At 48.7% G+C, this 15542-nt stretch overlaps 1 protein-coding gene across 1 annotated transcript in view; it reads right to left on the bottom strand.

Annotated features, from left to right (window-relative positions):
- The window catches only part of plppr4b (phospholipid phosphatase related 4b), a gene marked incomplete at its 3' end in the record, with an annotated part of 31279 nt that continues 15737 nt past the window's right edge, over positions 1–15542 (bottom strand). The window contains exons 2-7 of the mRNA XM_084475498.1: positions 7768–7953; positions 4872–5001; positions 4367–4562; positions 3354–3411; positions 2161–2334; positions 1–1674 (exon numbers count right to left, since the gene is read on the bottom strand). Of these exons, the coding sequence (XP_084331624.1) occupies positions 1–1674; positions 2161–2334; positions 3354–3411; positions 4367–4562; positions 4872–5001; positions 7768–7953 (2418 nt within the window). The remainder of the gene's footprint in view (positions 1675–2160; positions 2335–3353; positions 3412–4366; positions 4563–4871; positions 5002–7767; positions 7954–15542) is intronic.

Genomic DNA, 15542 nt, shown 5'->3' with positions numbered 1-15542 from the left:
TCACTCTTTGAAGGTGGGGGTCATCGACGTTCCTTTGTAGAAGACGTTCCGGGCGTTATCCGGGCTGTTCGCCCTCTCCGGGATCAGGATGATGTTGTTGGCTTTCCTGCGCAGGGTGGAGTCACGGCTGGAGCAGACCGAGGGGGTGTCCGAGGTCGCCTCCCCGCCGCCTCCGTCCCCCGGCGTGACCCGGATGGTGGAGAGGCAGTGCGGGTTGGGCCGCTGCTCCGCCTGGCCCCCGGTGCTCTGGGTGTGCACCGTCACAAGGGGGGGCGGGCTCATGGCGACCCCGTGGTCGGCCCGCCTCCTGTCCATGGAGCAGTCCCGGGCCGGCTCCGACCCCTCCGAGTCTCTGTTGAGGTCGTTGAGCTCAAAGGTCTGCCTCAGGCTCTCCACACCCCCGGGACCGCCGGGACCCCCAGGACCCGGACCCCCAGGACCGGGACCTCCGGGACAGGGACCCCCGCCAGTGCCGTGGTCCAGGGACCGCCACTTCCAGGAGCCGTCGGTGGAGGGGGGCTGGATCACCGGCCGGCCGCTCTCTGGGTGGGCCTCCACCCGCACGATGGCCCCCGTGCTCCCGGAGACGCTCCCCGGGGTGCTGCCCAGCGAGCCGTGCCCGCTCAGGCTGACCCCCGTCATGCTGAGCGCGTCCTGGTCCAGCAGGGCCCTGTAGCGGGCCGCCGCCTGGCAGCCCCCCGGGACGCTGCCCTCGTCCAGGCTCTTGGAGTGGGTCTGCAGCAGGCCCTGCTGCTTGGACATGGCGATCACCTGCATGATGCGCGGGGGCGGGCCGCCGGGCCCGTTGGCGCTCGTCCTGCACGCCTCGGCCGCCAGCTGCCAGTTAGCGTGGGCCGTGCCGTGCGCCGCCGCCGCCGCTGCCGGGTCCTCCTCTCCGGGCCGCGGGGACGCGTGGTGGTGGTGGTGGTAGTTCTCCAGGGCCTCCTCGGGGATGTGGACCAGCTGCGAGGACCCGGGCCGGGCCTGCATGGCGATGCGGGCCCCCCCGGTGATGCCGCTGCAGTTGCCGGGCAGCGTGGTGCTGGTCCCGGGGGCCAGCTTGGCCATGTACTGGTGCAGGGAGCTGCTGCCGTCAAAGCCCCCGTTGGGCCCCCCCGCGGCCCCCGAGGGCAGCTCCATGCTGCCGTGGTGGTGGGGCGGCGGCGGCGGCGGCGGGGCGGCCCCCCCGCCCCCCGGGGAGCAGGGGTCCGGGACCTGCAGGGTGACCTTGCGGCTCTTCCACTGGGACAGCAGCTGCTTGGAGCGGCTGGAGTCCAGGGAGGCGTGGTGCAGCGTGGCGGCGTGGCGGCGGGCCGCCTCCTCGTAGGCGGCGATGGCCTGCGGCGTGTGGACTCGCGGCAGGGTCTGGCTGAAGGTCATGTAGGCGCCCCGGTCCAGGGGCCCGCAGGAAGACATGAGGTCGGCCTCGGCGCCCCGGCCCTCGGCCAGCCTCTGCTGCTGCTGGAGGCTGCGGTGGAGCAGGCCCTCTGAGTGGGACGTGGGGAGGCCCGCCTCCACGGCCAGGCCCGCCTTCATCTGCAGGTGGTGCAGCACCGCCTCCTGGCTGATGTGGGGCAGGGAGCAGGGGGGCCGCAGGGCGGGCTGCACGGGGGCGCCGGGACGGGGGCCGCCCGCCTCCTCGCTGGGCTGGAAGTTCCCCACCGCAAACAGGCCCTGGAGACGAGGGCAGGAGCATCTTTCACTGCGGCCCACTTTGATTATCATACTTTAATAAAGCGGGTGGATCAATACTGAGTGAAGGAAGAGTAAAGAGGAGGACACGAGTCAAGAGGAGGAGAGGAGTCAAGAGAAGGAGAGGAGTCAAGAGTAGGAGAGGAGTAAAGAGAAGGACACGAGTCAAGAGGAGGAGAGGAGTCAAGAGTAGGATAGGAGTCAAGAGAAGGAGAGGAGTAAAGAGTAGGACACAATTAAAGAGTAGGACGTGAGTAAAGAGTAGGAGAGGAGTAAAGAGAAGGACACAATTAAAGAGTAGGAGAGGAGTCAAGAGGAGGAGAGGAGTCAAGAGTAGGAGAGGAGTCAAGAGAAGGAGAGGAGTAAAGAGTAGGACATGATGAGTGGCTCCACCACTGGTGAAGCCGTCAGTAGAAGGTGCAGTGAGATGTAGTGGAGGGCAGAAGGTGTAGTGGCTCCGGGCCCCACCAGGTACACGGCGATGGCTCCGCCCAGCAGGAAGCCGAGGTAGACGTCGATGGCGTGGTTCTTGTACTGGATGATCCGGGTCAGGCCACAGATGATGCCACACATGATGAAGGAGAAGACCAGCAGTGGCTTTAGCAGCTTGGACGAGTCGGTCAGCGTGCTGTTAAAGTACATCTGAGGACAGACGGCATTGAGCTGTTAACATCTGAGGACAGACGGCATTGAGCTGTTAACATCTGAGGACAGACGGCATTGAGCTGTTAACATCTGAGGACAGATAGCATTGAGCTGTTAAAGAGATGAGGACTGACAGCATTGTGTTTCTAGACTTGTGATTCATCGTCATTCTTCAGGCAAAGAGAAACATGTTGAATGTTGAGGCTGGTTATTGGTTGCATATGGAGAACAGAGACTTTTCAGCACAGACTACATGTTTGTGGATCGGTCCAGTCAATAACTGTTGAACTATTCAGTATGAGAAAAGCTGCCTCCAGTGCCTTCTGTTTGAGTCCCAGGACAGATGTTAGTAGTACAAGCATCATGTGTGATTCATTGTGTTTAGTAAGAGGTCTCTGTTACACTTATCAGATCAGACAGATCCCACCACAGACTTTTGGTCCAGATGCAAAACAATACTAACGTCTGTCCAGTGCCTTCTGTTTGAGTCCTAGGACAGATGTTAGTAGTACAAGCATCATGTGTGATTCATTGTGTTTAGTAAGAGGTGTCTGTTACACTTATCAGATCAGACAGATCCCACCACAGACTTTTGGTCCAGATGCAAAACTAGATGGGAACTGGTTGGATATGTGATTAGAGCTTTGTTCATTTCATATAAAACTGGTAAACTGTTATGAAATTAGAAGAGTGGCGAAAGGTCTTCCAGATCGGAGCAGATCCAAGAAGCTGTATTGAAAGCACAAGTGTGACTGAACAGTATCATGGTCACAAATCATGTTCAAATCAAGATGCTTATATATGGCTTAGGGTAATCCTCACCAAAGCCGTCATCAGAGATCCATGTGAATGAAAAGGTCCAAATTGGCTGTGAAGTTCAAAAGCACTCGAAATGAACTAGTAATCAAACAGAAGCAATAGCTGATTTCCTACATCCCCCATCATTTTTGTGTCAATTGTGAGTCTACTGGGAGCACTGGGGGTCCGGGGGAGCAGGGGTCCGAACCAGTACTCACCGAGACGTAGACCGCTGCGAAGGAGGCCAGCGTCGCGTGCTGGGACGGGAAGGACTTTCTGTTAGTGGAGAGGAACCAGAACAGAATGAGTCTGCGATCAGCGTGGTGCATCATTGATGATCAGGTGTTCTGTGTTCTACTACTGCCACTTGATACTAGATGATTAGGGGGACAGAGGGTGTCGTAACGGAGACCCCATCTTCATCACTTCAAAGATGGATTACTTAACATGAGGCACAGTGGAAGTGAAGCTTGAATCCGTTTTGTAAAGAGCTCTCTCCAAATGACCTACTTAAGACGCATGCTACCTCCATGCATAGGGGCGCACTGCGCATGAGCATGGTTATATATGCATGATTGTGTGGGCGTATTTTTGTGCATTTGATGTGTGTGTGTGTGTGTGTGTGTGTGTGTGTGTGTGTGTGTGTGTGTGTGTGTGTGTGTGTACATGACAATACACAACATGTGCTTAGCCTGGTGTATGACAGCTACACACTCAATGTTTGGGGAAAGCTCTTAGGATTGTACATCTGGAGTCATGAAACTTTGATCACAGATGAGGACCTCACTGCGGTGCTCCTGTGGTGAAGTGGCACATGACTGCTGCAGCTAGGGGGTTTACAGCGCCCCCTAGGCGTCTGGAACCACGAACAACCACCGCCTCTCTGGGCTATATGTAGTATATTTAAATATACCTATACACACACACACACACACACGCACACACACACACACACACACATACACATATATATATATATATAAATATATATATATATATTTATATATATATATATATATGTATGTGTGTTAACCTTAGGTTAACCTTAATGTTAACCTTTTTAAAATATTACTGTCAAGACCCAGTCCAAGTCCATAATAACAAACATTATTACTTTTATATCACTATATGTACTTACATTGGTCTGCCGATTGGAATCGGATTGTTCACAGCGTTCACTGATTCATGCCGCGTGAATAAATGAATGAGTTCATCCTCAACTCTGTCTCACCTGCCCTGCAGGATGGCGGCCATGTTGGTGCCGGAGCAGATGTCAGCCATGACGAAGGGGTTCTGGTCGCAGGACACGCTGAGCGCCGTGTAGTTGGGCTTACACACGGTCAGGAAGTAGGGCGCCGGGTAGCCCGTCATCAGCTGCAGTACATCGGTGATCAGCGCCGTGGCACACAGGCCGAACGCCAGGACCCCTGGGGAGAGGAGCAGGGGGTCAGGAGGTCATGACCCCTGGGGAGAGGAGCAGGGGGGGTCAGGAGGTCATGACCCCTGGGGAGAGGAGCAGGGGGGGTCAGGAGGTCATGACCCCTGGGGAGAGGAGCAGGGGGGTCAGGAGGTCATGACCCCTGGGGAGAGGAGCAGGGGGGGTCAGGAGGTCAGTTTGAACTGGTCCCCTTGAGCCCTACATAGCACACTACTTTGGGTGCCACCATTATTAGTGTTGTCTGAAAGACAACCCCCCCTCACGATAAGAAGTGGACCACCCTTGCGTCCCGACCTACCCACGAAGCGGACCACCCGGCGGATGAAGGAGTTGAAGTTGCATCCGGCGGCGTTGATGTTGGCCTCACCCCCAACGCCACTCTTCCTCCGGGAGAAGCAGCAGAACAGGAAGCCCTCTCCTAGCATGATCTGTCACAAGACACACACTCAGACAGCAGAACAGGAAGCCCTCTCCTAGCAGGATCTGTCACAAGACACACACTCAGACAGCAGAACAGGAAGCCCTCTCCTAGCAGGATCTGTCACAGGGCACACACCATCCACACGGGCGAAAAACAATCTTTTCCCCTCTGTTTTCCTTGGCAGCGTTTCAGGAATTTCTCCGTAAAGACACTCAATGTAAAAACGCATCTAGCTGTAGAAACGCTGTAGTACATATTCAAGGCCTCTATGTGGCGCTGGTTCTCCACCAAAAAAATAAGAAGACATTGAGACAGAGTATGCAGTCGAGGAGAACGCAGTTGTTAAACCTTTTTATTTTATTTTAAGCAAAAAAAATAATACAAATCAAATCAAACAAAACAAATTAGACGCAAATCAAGCATTGCCACCTGGTGGGGAGGCGATGACGTCATCGTCTGGGTATCTGGTGTCCACACAAATCCTAACATGAAAACGCATAGGGCCGTTTCTCTTTTTCACCCTGGGACCTGATTTCTAAAAATTGTGTTTTCTGTGTTTTCACCAGAAACGCCGCATCCGTCTGGACGGGCGGCCCAGACGCACGAGACTTCTGTTTCCACAAAATTATGGACAGGAAGCCCTCTCCTAGCAGGATCTGTCACAAGACACACTCAGGCCCAGTCCCATTTCTATCCCCTTAACAAGAACACTTGTTAAGGGCTTTGAGTGCCCTTAGCTGCAAGTCAGCTCCCGAGGTGGCTAGCGTTCAAGGATTGATTTTAAGGGATAATAAGCACTCCCCCTTGCTCCCCTAAGTATCGGGACACCCTACCCCTTTGCGGGAACGCGCAAATTCTAGGGTAAGGGCTCAAATCTAGGGGAAGGGGGAGAATTGGGACAGGGCCTCAGACAGCAGGTCAGGAAGCCCTCTCCTAGCATGATCTGTGATGAGGACACACACTCAGACAGAACAGGAAGCCCTCTCCTAGCATGATCTGTCAGCATGACACTCACTCAGCCCTGTTAGGAAGGTCAACTCAGACCTGTTTCTCTGTACTCCAAGGTATACAGTAGTGTGTATCAGTGTGTGTGTATAAGCTTGCAACATGATGGCTTGGAAACTGTACATTCAATGAGAAAGTACTGGTCATTTGTCACTGGCCACAGATGCATTTACTTTTAGGGTATTTAGCAGACGCTTTTATCCAAAGCAACGGTTAATACACAGATTGAGTCACCAATTATGGAGTCAACCTTGCAATAGGAGGAGCCGGGGATCGAACCAGCAACCTTCCGGTTACGTGTCAACCTGCGCTACCTCCTGTGCTAAGCCGATGCCTCGTTCTTCCTAGAGAAAGACAAAGTCTGTATTAAGGGTTATGGGCCCTTCAGCGCTGCAGTAGGTTTGAGTGAAGCTGAAGCTCAGCTCATCTGGGATGTAGGATAGGCCGTTCCTATGGGTCTCAGTGTGTCCCTGTGAAAAAATGTTTCCTTGATGCACAATGTTGTTGGTAGAAAAACGTTTTACTTAAAACAAACTGCACCACAACAGTCATTTCGCTTGCACAACTGAAGTGTCCCTCCAGTGTAGAACTCTGGCCATTTTAAGGCGCACCACAATGGTGCGTGGCTCAATTAACGTATGAGCCCCAGCTGCACACTATTACATCAACAGCCTGACTGGAACATGTGCATCTTTTAAATCATGGTTTAAAACAGTGAAGACGCCATTCACATCTTCATAGTCCCTCTGCCCAGCCTCTCTCCCCTCGCTACTCAGAGACGTGACGCAGAGCAGAGCTGCAGTCATACCTCCCAACATGTCAGCTCACAAATGAACTGAAGAAGACCGATAGGGTGGAGCTGTGTGTGATGAAGCCTCACCTGCTGAACAGCAGTTGTTTTACGGCTACACACTGAAACAGCGCTCAGATGTCATCGGGTGCATTCATTTAGGGCTATTTGTGGGTGAAACTGTCGACTGATTCTATATGATTAGCAGCCGGGGCGGACCGGGCATCGACCCCGGGTACAGGTTCCATGCTACGCTATATGAAGTACACAGCAATGTAATAGCAGTTTTTAGTAAATATAATGCCGTACCTTTAAGGAAAACTCAAGTGGAGCTGAATTAAAACACCTCCATTACCATACTCAGTAATATGATGATGTCCTTCTCCTGACACCTCCTCCTAGCTCTTCATCACTGTCACAGGATTAATTTCATCCCCCTCTGTGTGCGTGCATGTGCTCTACTCGTAGCCTGTTCTCAATCTCATATTTTCAGTAAACTTCACCTATAGAGATTAAGGGTCTTATCTGCAATCCAGCAGGGAATCTGATGAAGACAATAACAACACAGATTCACCGCTAGTGATAGCAGCCAGTGACAAACTGTTGGCCAAATACTTTTCTTATTGACCTACATTTTGATGTAGTTGAAAGTATTCATCAGAACCGAATAAACACTGAGGCAATTAGCATTGTATAGCTCCTAGCCTACCCAGCTGCTTCCTATGGGTAGAATGCTAGCAGGTTCTATCTTGGGACCAGGTTCCTTCTCTTGGGACCAGGTTCCTTCTCTTGGGACCAGGTTCCTTCTCCTGGGACCAGGTTCTATTCTGGGACAAGGTTCTATCTCCTGGGACAAGGTTCTATCTCCTGGGACAAGGTTCTATCTCCTGGGACCAGGTTCTATCCTGGGGCCAGGTTCTATCCTAGGGCCAGGTTCTCTCCAGGGCAGCACTGAGAGGAGACCCTCTGAAGACCTACCGTGATGGCGGGGCCGGCGAAGGCCAGACTCAGCAGCATGAGCAGGGGGACGACCTCGTGGGTCGGCTCCACGAACGGGAGGCTCAGGCTGCGGTCGTGGCAGGTGAAGCCGGACTTGACCGGTTTGAACACGTCTGTCCACTCCAGGAAGTACAGGCTGACCACCGAGGACACCAGGATGGGCAGCTGAGAGGGAGGGGGAGAGAGGGAGGGAGAGAGATTATTTGAAGGCAAAGTGCTACCAATCTTGGAGCGGTCCGGGGAGTTGACAGATTGCAAACAAATGAATAAATAGAAGCGACAGTGTCCCTTTAACGGTACGGTTCAGTGGAGATGCTAATTTGATTTTGTGACAAAAGATGAAGGTTTGGGAGATATTCATTATTTATTTGTTTATTGTGTGCGTGTGTTTATGTGTGTGCGTGTTTATGTTTGTCTGTGTCTGTGTGCGTGCGTGTTTATGTGTGTGAGTGTTTATGTTTGCGTGTGTGGGTGCGTGTTAATGTGTGGGTGCGTGTTAATGTGTGTGTGTGTGTGTGTGTGAGATGGAGAGAGTCTTTGGGATAATGCGGAAATAATTGCACTCATAAATATGAAGTGCTCACACTAATAAGAGCCTCAAACTGGTCTGGCATCGAACCTGCGCCCTGGTCCATTGGTCCAAACCACCAGAGACGCGTGGAGAAGCTGCACAGGGCGGGTCGTTAACACAGGCGGTCGTAAAAAAACACGGCCCAGCGGAATATCACCGCCACGGATGTGGAGCTAATAACGCCTGGAGTGGTGCTGGGTCCAACACATGAACAGTACTAAGACTCTGTATGAGAGGAAGACTCTTTACAGTGTGGAGGTCTCAGAGAGGAAGACTCTTTACAGTGTGGAGGTCTCAGAGAGGAAGACTCTTTAGGTTGGGGGGGGGGTCTCAGAGAGGATGATTCTTTAGGTGGGGGGGGGGGGGGGGTCCTCAGTGAGGATGATTCTTTAGGTGGGGGGGGGGGGGGTCTCAGAGAGGATGATTCTTTAGATGGGGGGGGGGTCTCAGAAAGGATGATTCTTTAGGTGGGGGGGGGGTCTCAGAGAGGATGATTCTTTAGGTGGGGGGGGGGGGGTCTCAGAGAGGAAGACTCTTTACGGTCGTACGGGGAGGTACACGGCATCAGGAACGCCTGGAGACGCTGACATTGTATCTTTTTCGGAGACCTCGAATGAGCCGTGCTCTGATTCACCTGAAGCTTAAACTGCGTGTCATAGTCTTTCTATAATGTAGCACAATAACACTCTGTAGATGTAGCTGCGGCAACAGGGCTGCTAGTGCATGTTAATTGGGGGCTCTGTGATGAAACAGCCCACGCCCAACGGAGCAGAACACAGGGGCTCTCTTCATGTCAGCCCCGCGCTGAGTCCTGCTGTGCGCCCTGAACACACACACACACACACACACACACACTCTCCTAAAACAGAACATCCTCTCTCCCAGTAAGTGGAGCTCTCTCCTTCTCTCCCTTTCCGTTCCTCTTCTATTTCTAGGCTGGTTTCTTTCATGTGTTGCTTGTTTCCTTCAGCCCTTTCTTTCAATATTTATATATTTAATGTATTCTATATCTGTGCTGCACACACACAGTGCAACACAGATATAGAGAACTAAAGAAATCACGCTGGTTATACTACTGGTAATACTGGCGACATGAAGCACTTGGAAATGGATATGAAGAGGAATATAATGTTAAGACGCATCCAACACACATCCACCGTCCACTAAACCCTCCACTCAACCCCTAACTAGAAGCCATCCAACCAAACAGCCAAACCCAACATGGGCAGCATTGGAATACACCAAAGAAACAGTCAAGGTAGTCAGCCCCCCTCACAGAAACAGACCTGGAGTAAGCCCCCCTCACAAAAGCAGGTGACAGAGCTGGAGTCAGCCCCCCTCACAGAGACAGGTAACAGACCCGAAAGCATCGTTAGCCTAACGACGTTGTTAAAACCGTCGTATGATCATCGCAGAATTTTCGGACCGTTTCCCGAAAGCATCGTTATGTAACAACGTCGTTAAAACCGTCGTAGCTAACGACGCTACAGGGGTACTCGTAGAGCACTAAGAGGCATCGTTACTATAGCCTCAGTGGAGTCACCAGCTGGACATTCCGTGTATTGGATGTGTTTTATTAAAACACGTCATCCAATACCACTGAATGTCCAGCTGTCGCTATTTCGCAATACCCCAAAAACAGTGGTTCCCGCATATATATTACTCGTAGACTACTGTTAGATTTAAACAGCAAAGACAGAGACATGTTAGAAGTCAACAAAAATATAACTTATTGCAGCAATTTAAAATTCCAAAAAGAAATGTAAGCCTACCGATGAAACGCCACGTCACAAGGCAACCCTATCACAAGGCATATAATAAAATCTAATGATTCCATTGCTCGTGTGGGAGGTCGCTTGCGAGCGGCACTTGCTGTCTCCCTCTGATTTTAATTCAACCATCGTGGTTAAAATGTCCTCATATTGATCAATGACAGAAGACATACTGTAGCCTACATGAATCATGCTGAGACCAGTGGGTGTCAGATAATTTCTGCAGGCGTTTTTTGTTGCAATTGTTTGCCATAAAGCACTGTAGGCACGTCGGTGAGGCTGTGATGAAGTTCAATATTTATTGGACCGTGTCTAGACAGTTACGAACATCCCTGACCTTAGTGGAGTGCACAATCGCCAAGTTGAGAGCGTGGTTTCTGCAGTGAACATAGACTGCTGCGGGAAACTGTGCTGCGATGCGTGCCTTTCCCGCTTACATTGCCCGCACCATCATACCCCTGCCCAACAATATGGGGAGGAATCGATCTAGACCAGCAACAGCAATAGCCGTGTCAATGCCTCTGCGTTTGAATGATAATGAATGAATGGAACGTTGCATTTTTAACGTTGACACCAAAGTTTCTAGAGAGTGCGCAGCGCGCCAATCACTGAATGAATGAATGAAACCTTCTGTGGAATCAGACAAAGTCTGCCCTCTTTGCGGCGTAAAGCATGTTTCAGAAATCAGCACATTTAAATAAATGCTATAGTTGTCACACAGACACATGTTATTTTTTATTTTTGTAATATGGAATTATTTCTGGGGAGAAAATGCCGTGAAACAATGTACGCGCGGTGCGTTCGGGATTAGGACTGATGTTGGCCTAGACCTAATCAATTGTGTTTTAATATTTGTAGCATTCATCTTAGTCTATTCTTTTCGTAGGCTACTCTGCTGTTGGCCTTTATGGGGAGATATTTTTTTGCTGCCACAAAATATAGTTTAATCCAACAACATTTCTGCGTCTCCCCCTCATACGGAGCCCATTTCAGCACCGTGTCAGTAGACAGCTACAATCCTACAACGTCGTAAGAGCTGAGCATGCGCGTTCATGTTAAGATGAGTTTAGATCAGGAAACGCTCCCCTAAAATTAACGATGCATCGTGAGATCCATTGTACGATGGATCGTACGAGCATGGATCCATCGTTATCGGGAAACGGGGCCCTGGAGTCAGCAGGTCTCACACAGTATGTTTACATGCACAGCTTAATCCGATTAAAGCCATAGCTCGACTATGCTCCTCAATTGGACAACTGCAATTGTCCGCGTATACATGGTGGTGAGTGAGTAAATTGATTCATTGGCCGAAGCGTGTCATGCCCCGGTACGATAGGTGGCGCTGTGCCCATTTCAACTAGTGGTAATAGAGCCACCGGCTGACCTCTTTACGTCACCAGCAACAACAAACTCAGGCGGCATTCGAGAAAGATGTTTTCAGTAGGCAGCTGTCACTTCGGGTCCATATCATTTTGTCTCCGTCATAAGCGGAGTCCGCATACGACCGAGAGGTCGAAACAATGGAGCGTCTGAGAAATGATATGGACCCGAAGTGAACTGACAGCTGTCTGCTGAAACATCGCTTTCTCCTCCATGTTCGTTTCAATCTGGACTTCAGAGAGTCAAAGCCAAAGTTAATTTCCCCCAATTCCTTTTCCCCCATGGTGGAGAAAAACCCCATTAGGAGTCTTTACTTGTTGTGGAAGTACCAGAGAGTCTGAGAACCCGACGCAGTCTGTAAGATTCATAATATCAGAGAATACCCCCGTCAGTTCAGCCATGGCGCAATGAATGAATAAAGATTGTAGTTATTTTACAACCTTGTTGATGAGAAACATTTAGAAAAACATGTACTTTTAATTCAGCCTTGGGTGAAATCGAAGCGTAGTGTCTGCGTGCTTCCACCTTTAATGAATGCATGCCATGGCATGCCATGACGGGACACAATTCTTATAGGGGGTAACTACATTCACCGGTTTCCTCCATCTTCTGCGCCACTTTTTTAAATAAATCGCCGTTTCTCGTTTTCCGACGGCGACAACAACAACACGACTATCGTCTCCTTCTACTTCCGGCTCATGGCCCCGGGAAAAGATCTCGAGCATGCGCAGAACGCAATTCAACGCATAATCCAATTCGACTCCATACATGCACGCTTAACTCAACTATGAATCGCCTTATCTAGGGGTCTTAATTCAACTATGAGTAACCCAATTCGATTTGAGTATAGCTCGACTAAGGTGTATACATGCATCTTAGTAATCCAATCATAGTTGGACTAAGCCAATAAGTCGACTTTCTTGAGTGTCATGTAAACGCACTGACTGTAACAGACTGCACACGTCCATTGACGGAGCTCATTGACTTTGCATGGGGTGCTCTCGAAATGCATTGTGGGACTGTCCGTTCTGTCAGCTCCGTTGCCTACGTCAAAAAGTTGAGAAATGTTAAACTTTTCAAGGAGCGACAGATCCGTGGGCCAATCAGATTGCGTTATGCAAATACACTACTGTGACCCTACTTGGACTCTGTCCAATGAAATCGCCTTTGTGATACAACCTGGGTAAACACATGGAAATGTCCAAAAGCCCGGGATTTAAAAATGCTATGCAAAGCAACACTTCTTGCGACTATGGGATCCATTTTTCAATAACAAGCTGGAAGAAGCAGGAAGAAGCAGGAAAAAGCCGCCTTTGTTAGCGGGCAAGGCAAGGCAAGGCAACTTTATTTATATAGCACTTTTCAACACAAGGCAGACTCAAAGTGCTTCACATATAAACATTGTCATACAATAAAAGAAAATAATAGATAAGTAAAAAGTAAAATAGCAAAGTAAAAAAAAAACATTTTAGAAAAATTTTAGAAAGGCAAAATCAAAAAAAAATGCATTTTAGAAAGTGAGAAAATAAAGGCAAAGTTAGTAATAAAAAATAAATAGAAGCATTGTAGATTTAAGATTTAGCAGAAAGCTAAAGCAAACATAAAAGTCTTCAGTCTTGTTTTAAAAGCTGTCAGAGTTGTCTTAAATCCTCAGGGAGTTTATTCCAGCTATTTGTTGCATAGTAACTAAATCCTGCTTCCCCATGTTTCGTGTTGATAATTAACAGATTGGTCTCAGAAGATCTTAGTGGCCTAGAAGGCTTATGTAGTGGAAGCATATCAGTTAAATATTTTGGCTGTAAACCATGTAGGGATTAATAGGTTAGCAACATGATTTTAAAATCAATTCTCTGACATACAGGGAGCCAATGTAACAATTTAAGAATTGGTGTAATATGTTCAAATTTTTTGGTCTTTGTTAGAACTCTAGCAGCAGCATTCTGAACAAGCTGTAGTTGCCTGAGAGTTTTTTTTTGGGAGACCTGTAAGGAGACCATTGTAGTAATCAAGCTTGCTAGTGATATAAATGATGTACACGTTTTTGTAAGTCTTTGGTAGACATGAGCCCTCTAAGTCTTGCTACGTTTTTAAGGTGATAATATGCAGATTTTGTAACTGATTTGATGTGACTGTCGAAATGTAAATCTGAATCCATGATAACCCCTAGATTTCTGGCTTTGATTGAGGTTTTCAGGGACAGAGAGTGAAGGTGTTGGGTAACTTTAAGCCTTTCGGTTTTAGCACCAAATACAATTATCTCGGTTTTGTCCTCATTTAGTTGAAGGAAATTTTGGCACATCCAGTCTTTGACTTGCTCAATGCACTGGCACAACAGATCTATGGGCTGATAGTCATTTGGTGATAGCGATACATAGATTCGCGTGTCATCAGCATAGCAGTGATGGGAGCATGTAGATGTTGAATAGAGAGGGTCCTAAGAACTTTGTGGGACTCCACATGTCACGTTAGTCGCCAATGGAAAGAAAGTAGTTCCTATTTTGTAGGTAGGACCTAAACCAATTTAAGACTGTGCCTGAAAGCCCCACCCAGTTTTCTAATCTGTCCAAAAGTATTGTATGGTCTACAGTGTTGAATGCAGCACTGAGGTCTAGTAGCATTAGTATTGAGATTTTGCCAGAGTCTGTGTTAAGACGGATGTCGTTTACAACGTTAATAAGGGCGGTCTCTGTGCTGATAGGTCGAAATCCTGATGCATGCATAGCAACCAGTTGATGCCAGGAAGTCACTGGAAGTTGCTGGAGGACAATTTTCTCAATGATTTTACTCATGAAGGGTAGATTTGATATTGGTCTGTAGTTGTTAATAATAGAGGCATCTAGGCTCCACTTTTTTAAAAGGGGTTTAATAACTGCAGTTTTTAAGGCTTTTGGGAAATTGCCTGATTGGAGAGAGTTGTTAACTATTTGCAATATGTCTATTGCTAGGCAGTCAAAAACATTCTTAAAGAGGTCGGTAGGTAAAGTATCAACAGGTGAATGGCTTCAGTTGTGTCACAGTTTCCACAAGAGTTTTAGAGTCTAGGACATTAAAGCATGTCATTGTCACGTTACTTTTGCCTGAACAGGGTGGTAGTCCAACATTTTTGTTTAAAGTGGAGACATTGATGGTGCGTCTGATGCCTTCAATTTTATCAGTATAAAATGCTGCAAACTCATTGCATTTCTGCGTGGAATGAAGGTCAGGTGGAATTTGTGTTGGGGGCTTGGTCAGTCTGTCAACAGTTGCAAATAGGGTTTTGGCATTATTAGTATTGGTTTTAATGATATTGGAGAAAAATGTTTCTCTAGCACTTTTTAAGTCTAAATTGTAGGCACGGAGGCTCTCTTTGTAGATGTCATGGTGAATATGAAGTTTTGTTTTACGCCATATGCGTTCAGCCTTCCTGCATTCTTTTTTCTGGGCTGTTACAAAAGCAGCTTTTCTCCAGGGTGCCTTTTGCTTTCCAGAAATCGTTTTAACCTTATAATGTGCAATGACATCTATGACTTTCAAAATTTTCAAATTAAAGTTTTCTAAAAGATCATCAGCTGAACATGGGTTGAGAGGTGGTAGCAAGGAGATGGCCTTTTTAAAAAGTACATTAGAATGTTCATTGATATACCATTTTTTGACAGTATTTGATTTTGTCTGTATGTCGGGAATAAAATATATATTAAAGAAAACACAGAAATGGTCCGGGAAGCGATTTGATTGGCTGCAGGCTGTGTCTACAAAGACTACTCCCCCATACATCAGACACGCCCTTCGTCATCTGTCAACGGATGTGTCCAGTGTGAACGTGGCGTAACAGCTGGAGTCAGTCCCCCTCACAGAAACAGGTAACAGACCTGGAGTCAGCCCCCCTCACAGAAACAGACCTGGAGTCAGCCCCCCTCACAGAGACAGACCTGGAGTCAGCCCCCCTCACAAAAACAGGTAACAGACCTGGAGTCAGCCCCCCTCACAGAGACAGGTAACAGACCTGGGGCCGTATTCACAAAGCTTTTTATCTTACCGCTAGGAGTTTTTAC

This window comes from Micromesistius poutassou (assembly GCF_964030765.1).
Source record: "Micromesistius poutassou genome assembly, chromosome: 11".
In the NCBI taxonomy this organism is placed as follows: Eukaryota; Metazoa; Chordata; class Actinopteri; order Gadiformes; family Gadidae; genus Micromesistius; species Micromesistius poutassou.
The sequence above is the reverse complement of the archived record's forward strand: the minus strand, read 5'-3'. Positions and strand labels throughout refer to the sequence as shown.